The 16356-nt window shown below is 42.6% G+C and overlaps 2 protein-coding genes across 2 annotated transcripts; one reads left to right on the top strand and one right to left on the bottom strand.

Moving 5' to 3' along the window:
- Positions 1-210: 210 nt before the first annotated feature.
- Positions 211-2343, top strand: LOC308094993 (tetratricopeptide repeat protein 12-like; the record flags this gene model as incomplete). The annotated part of the gene is made up of 1 exon (XM_080441833.1): positions 211-2343. One exon carries the CDS (start codon positions 211-213, stop codon positions 2341-2343), a length of 2133 nt encoding a protein of 710 aa, XP_080297959.1.
- A 4498-nt stretch (positions 2344-6841) lies between these two features.
- Positions 6842-15395, bottom strand: LOC308094985 (G-protein coupled receptor 83-like; the record flags this gene model as incomplete). The annotated part of the gene is made up of 4 exons (XM_080441821.1): positions 6842-7556; positions 8586-8719; positions 13859-13984; positions 15015-15395. 4 exons carry the CDS (start codon positions 15393-15395, stop codon positions 6842-6844), a joined length of 1356 nt encoding a protein of 451 aa, XP_080297947.1.
- Between the last annotated feature and the right edge of the window lie 961 nt (positions 15396-16356).

The raw sequence follows: 16356 nt of genomic DNA, 5'->3' as shown, positions 1-16356 counted from the left end.
GGTCACATAACCCATAATGTTTACAGCCAGCTGACGTCATCAATTTTTGGCATTCATTGCCATGGTTATAAATTGTGCTGTTGAAATACAGAGGAGTCATAAAGGATTAAAATAGAGAGAATACTAAAAAAGCTTTATTTCTTTATTTAGTTAAGGGATTGTTTGGGATTAAATAGATTGATTAAGAAAGTTCTTCGAGGAAGAAACGTAATGGATTATTTCGAAAGTTTTTTGAAGAAGGTTGATAAAATAAGTGAGACTGATGAAGATTTCGAGAGTTTTTTGAAGAAGGTTGATAAAGTAAGTGAACTGGTGAAAGATCTGAACTCTTCTGACCCTGAGGCTCCGCAGAAAGCAGATCATTATATTGCTACTTTGGAAGCAGATGAACCATGCAGGACAAAAATCAACAGGACAAAGATCAACACAAACCATGCTTCAGAGACTTTCCATGAGGCTCAAAGTGCGAGTCCAGAACAATTCATGAAGATCATAGAGAGAAATGCAGAAGACAGGAAGAAGAGGAGAAAAGCACAGCGGGACAAAGCAAATGTACTTAAGGACAAGGGTAATGAAGCTTATGCAAGAGACGACTATGAAACTGCTGTGAAGTATTACAGCGAAGGATTGGCAGAGCTAAGGGATATGCAGCCACTGTACACTAACCGAGCACAGGCCTTCATCAAGCTGGGCAGGTATAAGGAGGCCATCAGTGACTGTGAATGGGCCCTGAAGTGTAATGAAAGGTGCATCAAAGCTTATCTACACATGGGCAAAGCATATCTGGCACTGAAAAACTATGCAGAGTGCAGAAACTGTTATGAAAAGATTGTGGAAATTGAACCTGCGAGGGAGAAGATGATGAGAGAATACCTAACCCAGGCGGCTATGGATGAGGAGAGAGAGAAGCAGGAGAGGGATGCGAGAGTAGAGTTTGCTAAAAGAGAAGAGAATACCCTAACAGTGCCGCTGTTGCTGGAGAAGCTGTCGAGGTCTGAGCAGATCCCTCTTTACTACTGTGGAGGGGTGGAACTTCTGTCACAAGCCATTACTGACTGCACTGGCCAAACCCTGTTCAGACTGAATGAAGGCTTCAGTATCATCAGCAACAATGACACGGTGAGGAGTTGTCTGTTACAGAGATCAAAGGACCCATATGCCAATGAGTTGTGTGTGTTGGTGCTGAGATTATGGAAGGTGGTTTGCAATGGAAATGATGAAAACCAGAAGATGTTATTGACATGCTCAGTTTCCAGCCAGTCTGTTGTTGACTTATTAACATCAGAGGACATTGCCGTGCAGATTGAATGCCTGGCATTGCTGTGTTTATACTCGCACACGCCACATGGAAGAGGTCTGGCCATTGACAACTTGAATTTGCACGTGTTGATCGGAAATCTAAAGGTATGCGTCTCAAATCCAAACAAGTGCAATCAGACCACAGCACTGACTATTCTGGAGAACTTTGCCACAGAAAAAAGATTTTGCATACAGATCAGAGACATGTTTTCACAAACTGTTGGTCTCCCTTTTGTCAGAATACTGAGAAATATAAGCAAGGCCAATAAGCATCTCCTTCCAGCAGTGATATCGACAATAAACTGTCTGGCTAGTGACGATGTAATCCGACATAATTTGGCTCACTGTACAGACAGTTGGGAAGCCTTTCTAGTTGCTATGAACCACTGCAGTGGCTATGAATACAACAACGTCCTTTATCCCCTACTCGGCCTAATGATCACCGTGTCAACTATCACCTCTCCAGCTATTCAGGAACATGCCATTTCCCTATGCAGTCGGTGTATGGCCCTGTTGAATAACAGCGATGGAGAAATCATCTCTAGAGCCACAGGTGTGCTGAGCAATATCCTCCCACAATCCCCTGCTGCTGTCCACCATGTTGTCGAGCGAGGTGTGGTGAGGATCATGCGCAAACTGCTAAAGAGAGACGGAGTGACCACCACAAAGTACGCCATTAAGACCCTCACAGTGTGCACCAACATCAGTGACTTGGCGCGGGAAGAGCTGGTGAAGTCTGATAAAAGACTCTCCATCCTGCGCAACTTGCTGGTTTCTAGTTGTGATGAGGTGGTGTGCGGAAATACTGCCCTTTGCCTGAGCCACTGCCTGGAGGTGGAGGGAAGTGCCACTGACCTCCTTGGCACCGACATTGTGTTGTCATTGCTGCGCCATGCCGCAGGGGATGCCAAAAGGACAGCTGTACAAAAGAACGCTTCCATTGCTCTGGGGAAGTTGTGTCGAGCCGAGCCCAGACACGTAAACAGACTTCGAGAACTCCACGGCTTTGAGATCCTCCACTCCTGCCTGAAGTTAATCACGTAACCAAGTGAGTCATAATCTCTGCTAATTATCAGCTATCCTATGACATCCTCTGTCATACATCAGTTCATTGTCTTTTCACACTTGTATACTCGAGATAGGCTGAAAATCAAAGACGCTCACTGATATCACTGTCTACGCTTACTGATATCACTTACTGATCTGGGCTGACAGTGATATCAGTAAGCGTCTATTTTCAGCCTATCTCGAGTATACAAGTGTGAAAAGACCTCTGTCAATATGGCATTCCTTCTACTATTGTGATCTGCTCAAGGACAGCATTTCTAAACCTTTGACAGCTTTGTTTTCTGTTAAGAATCACTTACAAACAGTACATGTAAATATCAGTTACTTAACTTTATTTATTTATTTGATCATGACAGTGCACATTGATGAACACAAGACAGGTGTAATACATACACATGAGCAAGTGTAAATATGCCGGATTTAGCAAACGCTACTTTCCATCCGTAGTCCCCAAAAAAACAAGAAACAATACAGGCATTACAATATAACAACAATACAACATAAGTTAAAAACAACACTCAAGGTACATCAACAATAGGCATATATTAGAATTTAATTTAGAGTAGGTCTAGTCTATAAAAATATTATAAGTGATCGCATGTCTGGTTATCTTTCAACCACTGTTTTAATTGTCCTTTGAGGGCTGAAAATGTGTGGCTTTCCCTTTGGGTAACTAAGAGACGGTTCCAGTCCGAACAACTTTTGATGGAGAGGACATTTTGTCTATGGTGGACCTCGCTGCCCCCCTATAGAGTCTGACCTATAGTGCCATGGCCCGTGTCCCTCTTCCTACGAATACATTCCCTTAGGGGAGAGGGAGCCAGTCCATGTAGGCATTTGTAAATTAAACAGGCACATTTGAAAGTTCTAAAATGTTCAAAACTCAAACAGTGATGTTTTTCCAGAATGCTACAGTGATGGTATGAGACCTTAATGGCTCTCTTAAACAGTTGTTCTACGGGTTTGATAGTTGTGGCACCAGCAAATGATCAGTTTGTGAAACAGCATCCTCAGCCACACCGTAAAAACGTTTTGTTTTTTTTACCGATCACACCACCTTTAATATGATTTGAGGTTAGCTTTGCACAGAAGCAGCCAGTAGAAACTACGTTTTACTTTTAGAGCCACTGCAATTGCCATGGCTCTTCACACCAAAGAAGGAAGAACAAATATGCTGTTTGTGAACTACAGCTCAGAATTAGTTCCTGCAGTACGACACAAAGCTCAGAGACCTATGCCTGCACCCGCGAGCATGCTTACTGTAACTGGATACTGGACTTCCTGAAGAACCGCTGCCAAGTGATGAATCAGACCCCCTGACCCTGAACACGGGAGCCCCTCAGGGCTGCGCGCTGAGTCCTCTTTACTCCCTGTACACGCACACGACTGTGTGGCCATGCACAGCTCCACCACGCACGTGGTGAAGAAGGCTCAGCATCGCCTGTGTCTCTGTCGCCTGTTCACACTGACAGGTCTGATACCTGCTGCTAAATGATGTATCACCTGCGTGTGAGACTATACGCACAATGGTCTATGTTTCTGTACCTGTTGCTATTTTATTGCTATTCTTGTATGCACGGTGCCCCCTATATCAGTTACTATATCTGCTGCTACTTTAACTGTCTCGTGCCACTGCCATTTCTTTCTTAAAAACATGCACCTTATAAATTCACTCTATTAGGAATATTTGTCGCTACAGTATGTCTCCATTATTTTCCCCTTTCCTGAAGACTGCAAATGATGGGACTATCATGGGAGCTTTTACGACAAAGAATTTTACCCACTTTGTTTTACACCTGTAACCTTTGATGTGACAGTAAAGTTGAAGTTAAGTGTCTCACTGTCATTTAGCTAGTCATACAAAGAAGAAAGAAAGGGATTGGTAAGAGGGAGAAATTGACTGCCGATAAGTACTGGAATAATTCAGTCCAAACTGTGCAGCTGAAACATACTGTAACATTGAACGCTGAAGGAGCAGCCTCACAGGGGTAGTAAACATGTGTTTTGTTTGTAGTGACGAACAACTTGTGAAGACACTGTCTTGTGGTATAGCTATTCAATTGACATTTCTGAATGCTTAGTGGGCTGTGAAGTAACAGCTGCTCAAATCCTGCCAATCCTGCAGTGACTTTTATTTGATGTTCTGACATTTTTTGCATATAAAATTCAAAAAGGAATTTAACAATTTGACAAGCAAAACATTTCAAACATACACAAGGAGATTGGGGTGAATTGTGAAAGTTATTACATCTTTTTAGTGGTTCCATACTGGTAATGGCACCAGCAAACATCATTTAAAATACTTTTATTCGGCACACCTACTGTATACGTACCATTCCAGTGAGGCAACATATACAGCAAACATAGTAGCATAACAAAATATTCAGTAGGCCTATCTTTCAACAGTTTATGCACAGACATGCACAGGGCGCACACATCTTTTGCTTATACACTAACACAAGCTTAAATATCTTTTAATTACACCAAACTAGACAATATATATTCTTTTACGAGAAACACAATAATATGAATAGGTTGCATGAATGCAGAACACATCACCCTTTCAGGCAAATAACTGTTGTAGCAGCAGTGGAGGGTGTGGCCAGGTCAGTTTCACTTCACAATGTTATTCAACAAGTACAGGGTTCGATTTGCTGGGGGTTGGCAGGGGAAATCCATGCCTCTGCTTTTGATATTTCCCAACAAAGGAGCCCCCTTTACTCCCTGTATACACACAACTGCACAGCTCCACCACGCACGTGGTGAAGAAGGCTCAGCAGCGCCTGTCTTCATCGCCTTTTCACACTGACCTGCTGGTCATTCATCTGATTTATTCTGATAATTTCTCAATTTAACAATTACAAATGTATGTTAATCACATCAACGCAGATATCCCTATTTTAAGCAAATTTGTCAAAAATATTATTTTACGTGAAAATAGGAAAATATAGGATATCTAAAATAGGAGATCTACTTGCGCACAATTGTTAGCTTGTCCATCTGCTATTTTTTCTTTTTGTCATATGAAGAAGTATAAATGGCTTAAATGATTAAAAAAATTCGACCCTCTATTTTTGTTTTGCACATCGAAACCCTGCATGCATATCACAAACATTTTAGCTACAATCAGTGTTCTATTTGTGCTTTGCATGTCATAAAGTATTATGAAGCAAAATAGTACTTCTAGATAGATAGATAGATACCTTTATTTATCCCGCGGGGGAAATTCAGTCGCCCAGAGGCGGCACAGCAGTTAATGGTTACAGAGTTACAGGTAAAGAGTAAAGCAAAGAAAAAGTGCTGTTGTGTACATCAATACAAGGCAAAAAGAAGAACAAGAAGAAGCCTCAACAATACAGAGCAACGGTATACTGAGGAATTCAAACATACCTTTGGTCTAAGTTATTGATCTAGACATAGATATTGATCTAAGTGCATGTGCAAGAACAGCGTGCAAGGCCAACTTTTATGTCAAATAGTACCCACAAACTTTACCACACAAGATTTTCTTTCCTTTTGAATCTCCCCCTTTTTGTACACTTATGCAACTCTGTGGAGCAAAAGTTCACAGGAGTTGAATGTACGGAATTTGGCGAGTCATACAAAGAAGGAAAAGGATTGTGAATGGGAGGATTGCCCTGCAGGTTAGTACATGAACAATTCAGTCCAGTCCAAACTGTGCGGCTGATTGAGATCGCATTGTGCACTATAGGTCTAGCCTCACAGGTAAACATGTGCTGTGATTGTAAAGGAAAACAATTTGTAAAGAGAGGCTGTCACAGACATGTGGTGCAGTTATTCAATGTACATTTCTAAATGCTTAAAGGGGCATTTCACTTTAAAACACTTCTGGGATCTATTTGGGCACCCCAAACAGTTTTTAAGTTGCTAGATTGAATATTTATTATTCATTTTATCAGCCCCTTCCTACATAATTATATATAATAATTATAACTTTATTTATATAACACCTTTCAAAAACAAGTTACAAAGTGCTTTTTATATACATAATAATTAAATAAACCCATTGTAACTTCAAGGTTGTTGTTTTTTTAAAGAAGAAAAGAAGAACTATGGTCTTGCCTTGCACCTGTAAGGCTCCAATCATCCAAGTTGCTCCAGTGCTTTCTTTGATTGATTGATTTTTTTTTTGTCTAGAATGTCCTTCTTCTTTATTATCCATTTTAACCAGTTAAGTCTCATTGAAAACACAAGTCCTTGGTTTTGGGGACTGAAATTGTCCTTCTAATGTGTATTGTATAAGGGAGATGAAAACCAATTCTAATAAAACCCAGTCAAAAAGCCACCTTTTAGTCAAATAAAAGATGTCCTTGTATTATCACTGTATCACTGTAATACTGTAAACTCTGACCCTGTAATGTAGCCAAATGGACCTGAAAGGTGTACATTTGTACACGCTCAGAGTAAAATTAACACTCAAGATTTTACTGTTTAGGGGAGATTTTCTTTCCAGTCACCTCACAGCCACAATGGGCTCCACTGCAAGAATGTCACTTCTGCCTGACAACGCCTGCCCGGCAGTGAATAAAACACGTGCATCTTTCAGGTTGTGGGACTGATTGGACGAAGCATGGCTAGGATGTGAGGAGGCCTGGCTGGGGTGAGAGGAGGACGCATGACTCTGCCTGGCTGTGTCGTGGCTGTCGGGCCAGGCCGCTCGCTGGCAGGGAGCGGGCGCAGCGCAACGCTCCGGTTCTACCGCTGCCCTGACCTGGCGCTTCCTCCTGCACACGCCGAGCAGCAGCCTGAGCTCCTGGAGGAAGGCAGGGTTAAGATAGCAGTAGATGAATGGGTTATAGCACGTGGAGCTCATAGCCAGCCAGTGAAAGCAGAAGTAGAGGGCATTGGAGGAACGAATCGCCTGACTAGATAGTAGCACCACGTAACAATTGAGGGGGAACCAGCAAACGGCAAACACCGCCACCACCAGGAGCAGCATGGTCAAGGTCCGCCTGCGCTTTCGTCTCTGGTTGGCATACTGGGCCGTGGTGATGTCGCCAATGGCGTTGGTCCGCCACAGGCGTCGGGCTACTGTAGTGTAGGCTGCGCTGATGATGATGAGTGGCAGAAGGTAGAGCAGGATGAAGGTCAGGAGGTCGATGTACTGCCAGTAGACATCTGATGGTTCGGGAAAGTCTGGAACGCACAGACTGCGCTCCTTCTCCTTGCTGGTCAAGAGAAAGTATGGCATAATCATAGTATTGCATAATAAAACAGTTAATGTAAATGTATTCTGGAAAAGAGGATGCCTAAGGGGCCGTGTCCACAGAAAGCATTTTTTGAGCAGCTGAGCGTTTTGGATATCATGTCCAGAGCTCTTACAGATGCATTGAGCACGACGCCTCCGCTTGTTCACTCCAACCCTCAGGAAGGTGAGGTTGGTTGGGGCAAAGTTGAAAAGTTGTATAATAGTTGAACTTGAAAAGTTCAACTATTTACTTCTTGAGGCACCCAGGTCTCTCTGCCAAAAAAATGCTGGATGCTGAGAGAGCTGACATGTGATGCTCAGCTCTGGGAAGAGGAGGGCTCCGGCGCATCTTTTCTATAGCATATACACTGGGTATAAAAGCCCTGGCAGCTCAAAAAACGGTTTCTGGCCTGGGCCGCAGCGTGGCGGTCCAGGCACCCTATAGGCTGCAATGCCAGCCTGACAGCGTGTCACGGGTTTGAATCCCGTTCCCGATGACCTTTGCTGCATGTCACTCCCCATTTCGATAAAGGCATAAAAGCCCCCCAAAACATCTTTAGAAAACAAACAAAAAAAATACGGTTTCTGTGGACGCTGTACACAGCCCCTAATACATTATACAAGTAGTATTACACTCATTTGCACACCAGCATGCCACAGGTACATGTGATCACTTTAAGAATAGTTAATTGTGATCCTTGACCCTCAAAACATAAGTCTAGACACTTATTTGTTCAGTTAACTGCAATATTGGCTGATTTGTATTGAAAATAGATTATTCGATAATGGTAGCACTAATTTGCATATAAATGCTACATGGGGCATTAACATAGCTCATCATTTTCTACAATTCTTTTCCAATCTAGAAACACTGATTAATAGTATATTTCCGGGGGGTGCACGATAAAACCTTCTTCCCACTAGACTTAAGTGATTCATTAACCAATTAATAACATGCGTGTGTGCGTGTGCGTGCATGCATGCATAGTATACAGTATGTATGTCACACCTGTATGTGAAGGTGAGGAGTTTTTGGAAGATGGCATGTGGGAGAGAAAAGCAGCTGGCCATGATCCAGATGACAGCTACCCAAACAGCACCTTGAGCTGGAGACATGCGTGGTCTTAATGGATGTAAAATCACCTACAAACACACACACACACACGCGCATGTGCACGCACGCACGCGCACGCACACGCACACGCACACACACACACACACACACACACACACACACACACACACACACACACACACACACACATTGGGTCAATGTGTTATCCTTCAAGGACCTCTAATAATCTTCCATCATCTCCCCTTATGTTTGGTTTTCAAACCATTCTACAAACAGGAAGAGAAATATAGAACATCACCTAGAGCAGTGGTTCTCAACCTGTGGGTCGCCACGTGATTTGGAGGGGTCCCCAGATGACATTGAAGTGACAATTTAAGGACTTTTAAGACCTTTTTAATACAAAAAAAAAGGAAAAAATAAGTAGTAATCAACAACAAACTAAAAACTGGTCAAACAACAGAAGAAACAATTTAGAAAATAGCCGATCTACAGTACAAGTTGCACAACGCCTCACGTTGCGAGGCTATTTTCACAATATTTATCTGTGGAACTGAGTCAAACTAAATGTAATGCCTCAACTCCTTTTTTCCAAGTGCTTGACAGGGTGGGGGGTCCCCAGTTCAAATATGATTATTTTGGGGGGTCACGGCCTGAAAAGGTTGAGAACCACTGACCTAGAGCACAGATTTGTATAAGGTGCTGTTGTGGTGCTTCACCTTCGCCTGCTTTTGGCCATTCTGCATTTATAGAAGTATTCATAGATAGACAGCATTTGTATCAGCAGGTTGAGGCGTATGCGATGAAGAAAATAATAAACCCACACAATCATCTGCTCCAATGTAATTTAATGACAAAGTTTCGAGCTAAGGCTCTTCTACATTGAGCCTTGGCCTTGGCTCGAAACTTTGTCATTAAATTACATTGGAGCAGATGAGTGTGTGGGTTTATTATTTTCTTCATGGTGCTTTCCAACCCAGCACTTCAACCAAGTGGTGTGCGTATTCTATTAGTTTTTGTATGAGGTGTATGCGATGACACACTACAAGGTTCCCTTTGGTAACATTCAAGGTTTGTAAAAATGTATTAATAACTGCTCAAGATATCTTGCTGTTGCTGATGCTGTTGCTGACAAACAGGTGGAGGTAATCATGTATGTCATGTTATGTAATGTCGATAGATGTCAACAAAATACATTTACTAATTGTCTAATGAGTCATTAATGAAGAATCAGTTAGTAATCTAATCATGGTCGAAATGTATTATTATTATTATTTTACAATTATTGATTGATTTTATGCATAGAAATATACAGCAGTACATAAGGGGTTCACAACCAGCAAAAAAGCACAAAAGGAAAAGAGAAAAAGTGTGGTGGTGGGTAACAAAAATAAACTGAATAAAATAAAATACAAATAGATTATCCACCAGTAGCTCACATCAAAACAGACTGAAATATCTTCCCACCGGGGGTCAAAACCATTAACAGTTAAGCAAAACAGCAGCCATTTGGAAAATACCCGCAACGCTATATGTGCACTCAACAATCCATCCATCCATGCATCCATGCATCCATGCATCCATGCATCCATGCATCCATCCATCTATACAGAGTATATATATATACATATATATACATATATATCCACCTGAAGTCATTATTATATTTTATTCTGCCTTAACTTATAAATAAAATAATTATCTTTTTTTAACTGGAAACACACGTCTCTGCTCCTCCTTATTATCAACCTGTGGTTGGGTATTCAATGTACAATGTGCATTCTATTGTATTCTCTGGGTGATACTCCCAGGGTGGCGTAGACTGGTATTCTGTTCCGGGTCTAAGTGCCCTGGTTACAACAAATATCATAAAACATTGCAGCCCATACTCTGTTCAAAACAATACCCAGATCAAACTCAGCTTTTGAGAATGGTAATTTCTGCTGTTGAAGCAGAAAGGATTATTCCCTTCTCGTCTTTTGATTAGGTCTGTTTTAATATTTGTCCATGCCAAATTGTAATTATCTTTAACTGTATATATCAGGGAGACCAAGTCTGATTAATGTTCCCAAATATTTAAATGTTTGGATGTGCGTGCACCTCTTAACCGCCCCAAATAATTAAAACCATTATTTTCCAAAGTGATTGGCAGAGAAGGAAGAATTAGATTTTTTGCAGCAGGATTCAAAGGCATTAAAAGGGACTTTGAACAGTTAATTATGTACGCAGATAAATGCAATTAAATCATTTTCCACAATCTTTGATTTGGACTGCAAAGCAAAAGCTCTCTAATCAAAACTAATTTCACATTTTAGAAAAAATTGTCAGCAGCCATACACAGATGACAAGCCTTAACTTGATTAGTCTAAGATATCTTCTAAAAGTGAAACAAAACACAACTAGAAAAAGTTCAGATCGGACAGATCCGTCTTGATCACATGACTATAGAGATAATGTGTAGGCTACCGATTTGGTGATGTTTGGACAAAATCTGTAGGAGCAATATAAAAAAATGTGTTTAGCAAAAATCGGCCTGCTGGTGGCGCTATAATAGGCCAATTTGAAAAGGGTGGCATTTCTTCCTCGGCCTAGTGGGAATGTGCGTGTAAAGTTTCACGGCAATCAGACGCTGTGTTCAAAACGAGCCACTCCTGCAAACTTTAGATGTCAATCTCAGGATGGAATATGAAAGATTGGACAGATCCATCTTGATCAGATGACTATAGATGGGTTCAAAATGTCAACCATTGTGCCCATTCCCAAAAAGGCCAAAGTGACATGCCTGAATGACTGGAGAGGGAATGCATCTGCTCCACACTACCTGCCTCGCTGGACCCGTGGCAGTTTGCATGCTGCAAAAACAGATCCATCGATGACGCTATTGCCTTCCTGTCCAACCGACATCAGGTGGTTAGAATGGGCAGCATAACATCTGACCCCCTGACCCTCAACACTGGAGCACCCCAGGGATGCTTGCTGAGCCCTCTCCTCTACTCCCTGTACACATTATGACTGCACAGCCACACATGACTCCAACACCATCATAAAGTACGCGGACAACACGACAGTGATAGGTCGAATCGTCAACAATGACAAGTCTGACTATAGAGATGAGATGAACTCACTGGCACTCTGGTGCCGGGAGTACAACCTCCCCCTTAACGTCGACAAGACCAAGGAGCTGATCGTGGACTTCAGGTGGCCGCGGAGAGATCATGCGCCCATCCTCATCGATGGCGCTGCAGTGGAAAGGGTCAGCGAGTTCACATCGAGGAGGAGCTCAAATGGGAGACACACACCACACACGTGAGGAAAAAGGCTCAGCAGCGACTGTACTGGCTATACCAGTGTCAATGTGGATTATGCTGTCGACACGCACTGACATTTTGCACCTTAATCAATGTTTAATGTACAACGCACTGATTTTTGTCCTTTTTATTGTGTGTTTTTCTAGCACCTCAACTAACGTCCATAAATATATCATGCACAGTATACATCTGCTGCTATGCTCACGCACCTTTATATCTTATCTCAGGTACCATGTGCAAATATGTAGATAACCTGTTTAGTTTTTTTTGTTCTCTTGGTTGATCTCCTTTCCCCCACCATGAGGTTAGCCTGAGGCTACGAGCTCAATCCATGGTCTTGAAGGGCGGACCCAAACACAGCCGCCTGGATTTGTGCGTGGCTTCCTATTGCTTCACCAATCTATGTCCCCGCCTCCCCTCCCCTCCCCCCCTCGGCCTGTGCACGGAGCACGCTGACGTCACCAAATTTAGAGCGACGCCCCTCTGCACTCTGATTGGTTAGGAGATAACAAGGTCCAAGACCATCGTTCCTGCATCGCTCCCCCAGGCTTTTTTTCTTTTGTAACAAAAAAAAAAGCCTGGGTTTCCGAGGCTACCATGAGGTTGGCTCGGAAAATGTAGTCTACCTTGGCCTATAGTGGGAATATGCTGCATAGTTTCACGCCGTCATGATTTGAGGCATTTTGTTCAAAACAGACCACTCCTGCAAACTTTGGAAGCCAATTTTAGCCAATCAGGATGGAATGTGTACAATCTGACAGATTTTTCCTGATCACGATGACTGTAGAGATACTGTGTACCGATCGGGGTGATCTGGGTGAAAAATCTGGGCCAGTGGTTCTGCTCTGGCTTCCAGGGAGTGTGTGTGCACAGTTTCACGTCGATCGGACCAATGGTGCCGGAGATTAGCTGTCCACAGACGGACGGACGGACACGGACTGACAGAGGGCAAAACATAGTCTCGGCCACGCCTTTCGGCCTAGCTGAGACAATAACCTGAGTTCTTGTTTGTAGTATAGGTCATAAATAAAATTGTATTAACTAAAATTAAAAGAATGAAAGATCAATAAAAGTGCTAAAGGTTTGTTTTAGGAGCAGAAAGACAAACACTGTCTTTTACAGTAGGTACCAAATGTACTGTTATCTTTTGCTTAATGTTTTATGTAAATCACATTAAATTGCAAGGAAGTCCACAGTATCACCCTCGAAAAGCATTTGGTCTGCTGAGTTAAGGAGCAAAACACGTTTGTTTTATGCAATAGGGAGAGTTTGTGGGGAAAAATAGAACAGGCACATACAAAGTTAATGCAGGTGCTGTAGAAAACAGCTAAATGTCAGAGAGAGAGAGAGAGAGAGAGAGAGGGCGAGGGTGAGCGAGCAAGAAAGAAAAACAGGAAGAGAGCAGAATGCAGATGAGCTCACATGGTGCACTAATTAATCATTCATCACTAATCAAGTTTCAAGAACATCTGCAGTGTTGTGTGCTGCTGCATGTCTTTGACACATGGAGGGTTTATTACCCCACACGTTTTCCAACTCTGGTGCTGTCCATGGTTCTTAACACCACGTTTTCACCGTTTATCTGTGGACTGACAAGTGGTTTATTTTAGTTTACAGAGATTATCTCTGGGTTATAAACAAAGGACATAATCTCTGAGAGATTATGTCCTTTGTTTATTTCAGTGGTTCTCAAAGTGGGGTTCCCCATGGGTCCTTCAGGGGGTTTTGCAACACAAATCATGTATGGGAGGAGGGGGGGGGGGGGGGGGGGTCCAGAAAATATTTTCTGATGGAGGTCCGCGGCCAAATACGTATAGGCTATTAATTTGTGGTTTCTTGACATTAAAAAGTTTGAGAACCACTGGTTTGTTTCATTCATATGGAAACTATAAATAGCCATACCTGCCGCCGGTCGAGTGCTATGGCGGTGAGCGTCAGAGTCGAGACGTGCAGGGAGCAATACTGCACGAAGCGACTGATGTGACACATGCCTCTTCCAAACACCCAGGTACTGTGCACAAAGCGGACCTGGACACACACGCGCCCGCGCAAATATTAACATTCTAGAAATAGAGATCGAGGAAAAAAGAGGAGAACTCTAATTAGGCATGTTATGCCTACTTGAAATGTTATATAATACAATAAATATTTAATATTTGCAATAGGCCTACTCAAATTGCTAAAATACTTGCAGATAAATTGATTTATTGGTTTAAACCAATTGGTTAATGTAAAATTCTACCGAGTGTTTATCCATCTGAGTTCTGAGAAAACGTAGGCTATAAGCTGTAGGCCTATATAGGAAAATATATCATATTAAACATAGACCATTATTTACATAAAGGTGAATTTTCCATATAAACTAACTAACTAACTAACTAACTAACTAACTAACTAACTGTTAAATAGCTCTATTCTGATAGTAGCCTAAGCATTAGAGTGCTTGTTCAGTAGCCTACAGTACACGGTCTCCTAGTGTCAGAGAAAATGCATTTTATGGTCGGGATAATGTTATCCAATCAGGACAGAGACCTCAGGATACAGGATTAGCAAGTGAAATATTGAGTGATGACACAAATAAATTAGCAGACAAAATATAGGCTACTGGACACTATAACATTTAAGCTGATTAATGGGCAACCAAATATCAAGGAGCTGGAGAGATGGGGAGACCCCTGGCTGCAACTGAACAATGATTAGCCTTTTGGAATATGAGCTTCAACTTTTAAACAAAAACCTTCCTTTTAATCAAAAAATATTACTTTAGGCCTATTACCCTACCGTTATTATAAATAGAAAACCTTGTTTATTCATCACGAAGTCAACCTGGTTTGTTGACCACTTAAACCCCAGTATCTGTATTGTGGGGAAAGCTTTCGCTGAAAATAGCAGATCGACAAGCTCACAATGCAAGGCATGATGTTGTGAGCTTGTCGATCTGCTATTTTCAGCGAAAGCTTTCCCCACAATAACATAAAACAGAAAATACACTAGTATTGTGCCCTGAGGGACTCCGGTTACCCATATTATGGGGTTCAAGTGGTTCAAGTGGTCTCACCAAAGTGAACGGCGTGTTCAGGACGGTGATGAAGATATCAGCCACGGCCAGGTTGACTATGAACAGGCTGGTAACGGACTGCTGGACGCGCTTGTTTTTGACGACCACGTGGCACACCAGAGTGTTCCCAAACAACGAGATGATGATGATGATGGAGTAAGCGGCGACCAGGAGAGCTTTGATGATCGTCCCGTTCTGAGAGTCCCCGTCGTAGCGCTTCTTAACGGCCATGGAGTACCAGTCTGCCAGCATTCCTTCATCAAAGTCCAGGCTGAAGAGTCTGTTGGACCTGTTGCTTCCCGGCTGGGAAACGTTGAGCCGCTCAGCCAACATCTCAGCCAAAAGTGAGTCATTGTTGTGTCCGTGGTGTGTGGCTGACATGTCCCGAATGCCAAGGAAAGCACTATGTTTTTTCTACAGTAGGTATTGCGTTCCAGCCACGCTAAATTAATGTTTCCACTCTTTCACGTGATGTGAAGACAGAGCTGCATGCACCTCAACAAGTTGTGTAAAAGGAACGGCGCATCAACTGTGCAGCTGCTTTTAAACCACGTCTATAGTGCGTGGGCGCGTGCGTGTAGCCTGTGCGTGTGTGTGTGTGTGTGTGTGTGTGTGTGCACGCGCACCTGCGCGCGCGCGTGTGAGTGTGTGTGTGTGTGTGTGTGTGTGTGTGTGTGTGTGTGTGTGTGTGTGTGTGTGTGTGTGTGTGCGCGCGCGCGCGCGCGCGCGTGTGTGTGTGTGTGTGTGTGTGTGTGTGTGTGTGTGTGTGTGTGTGTGTGTGTGTGTGTGTGTGAGAGAGAGAGAGAGAGAGAGAGAGAGAGAGAGAGAGAGATACATTGATAAATTCAATCTTTATTTCAGACTCAAGGTCCATATCACAAACAGAATGACAAAAACACAATGATAAAGAGAGAGAGAGAGAGAGAGGGGGAGAGAGAGAGAGAGAGAGAGAGAGAGAGAGAGAGAGAGAGAGAGAGTGTTGTTATCTTGTATTGATGGTGAATTCTGCTCTGAAGGAAGAGATATGACAACGGCTTTTGAACACTCTTTTATTTCACTACCAAATATCAGAATACAGGGAGGGGGTGCTCCCTGCATTCAACCCCACCACTCATGGTGTAACCGAAACAACACATAGGCCTACAACATTATAAGTAAAGTGACATAACGTATATAAAGCCCATCAATTCTCCCTCAACACATTCAAGCAATAACTCCATTAAACTATATAACAACACATAGAACTGAATGCTCGGAGGTCTAATAGGTCAGGATGCCACGCAGCCGCTATACCTGAGGGGTTGAACTGTACCCAGCAAGATGGATAGAATGCCCACACCTG

This window comes from Gymnoscopelus braueri (genome assembly GCF_963280865.1).
Source record: "Gymnoscopelus braueri genome assembly, chromosome: 2".
NCBI lineage: Eukaryota > Metazoa > Chordata > Actinopteri > Myctophiformes > Myctophidae > Gymnoscopelus > Gymnoscopelus braueri.
Note: the sequence above shows the minus strand (reverse complement) of the source record. Positions and strands in the feature narration are given on the sequence as shown.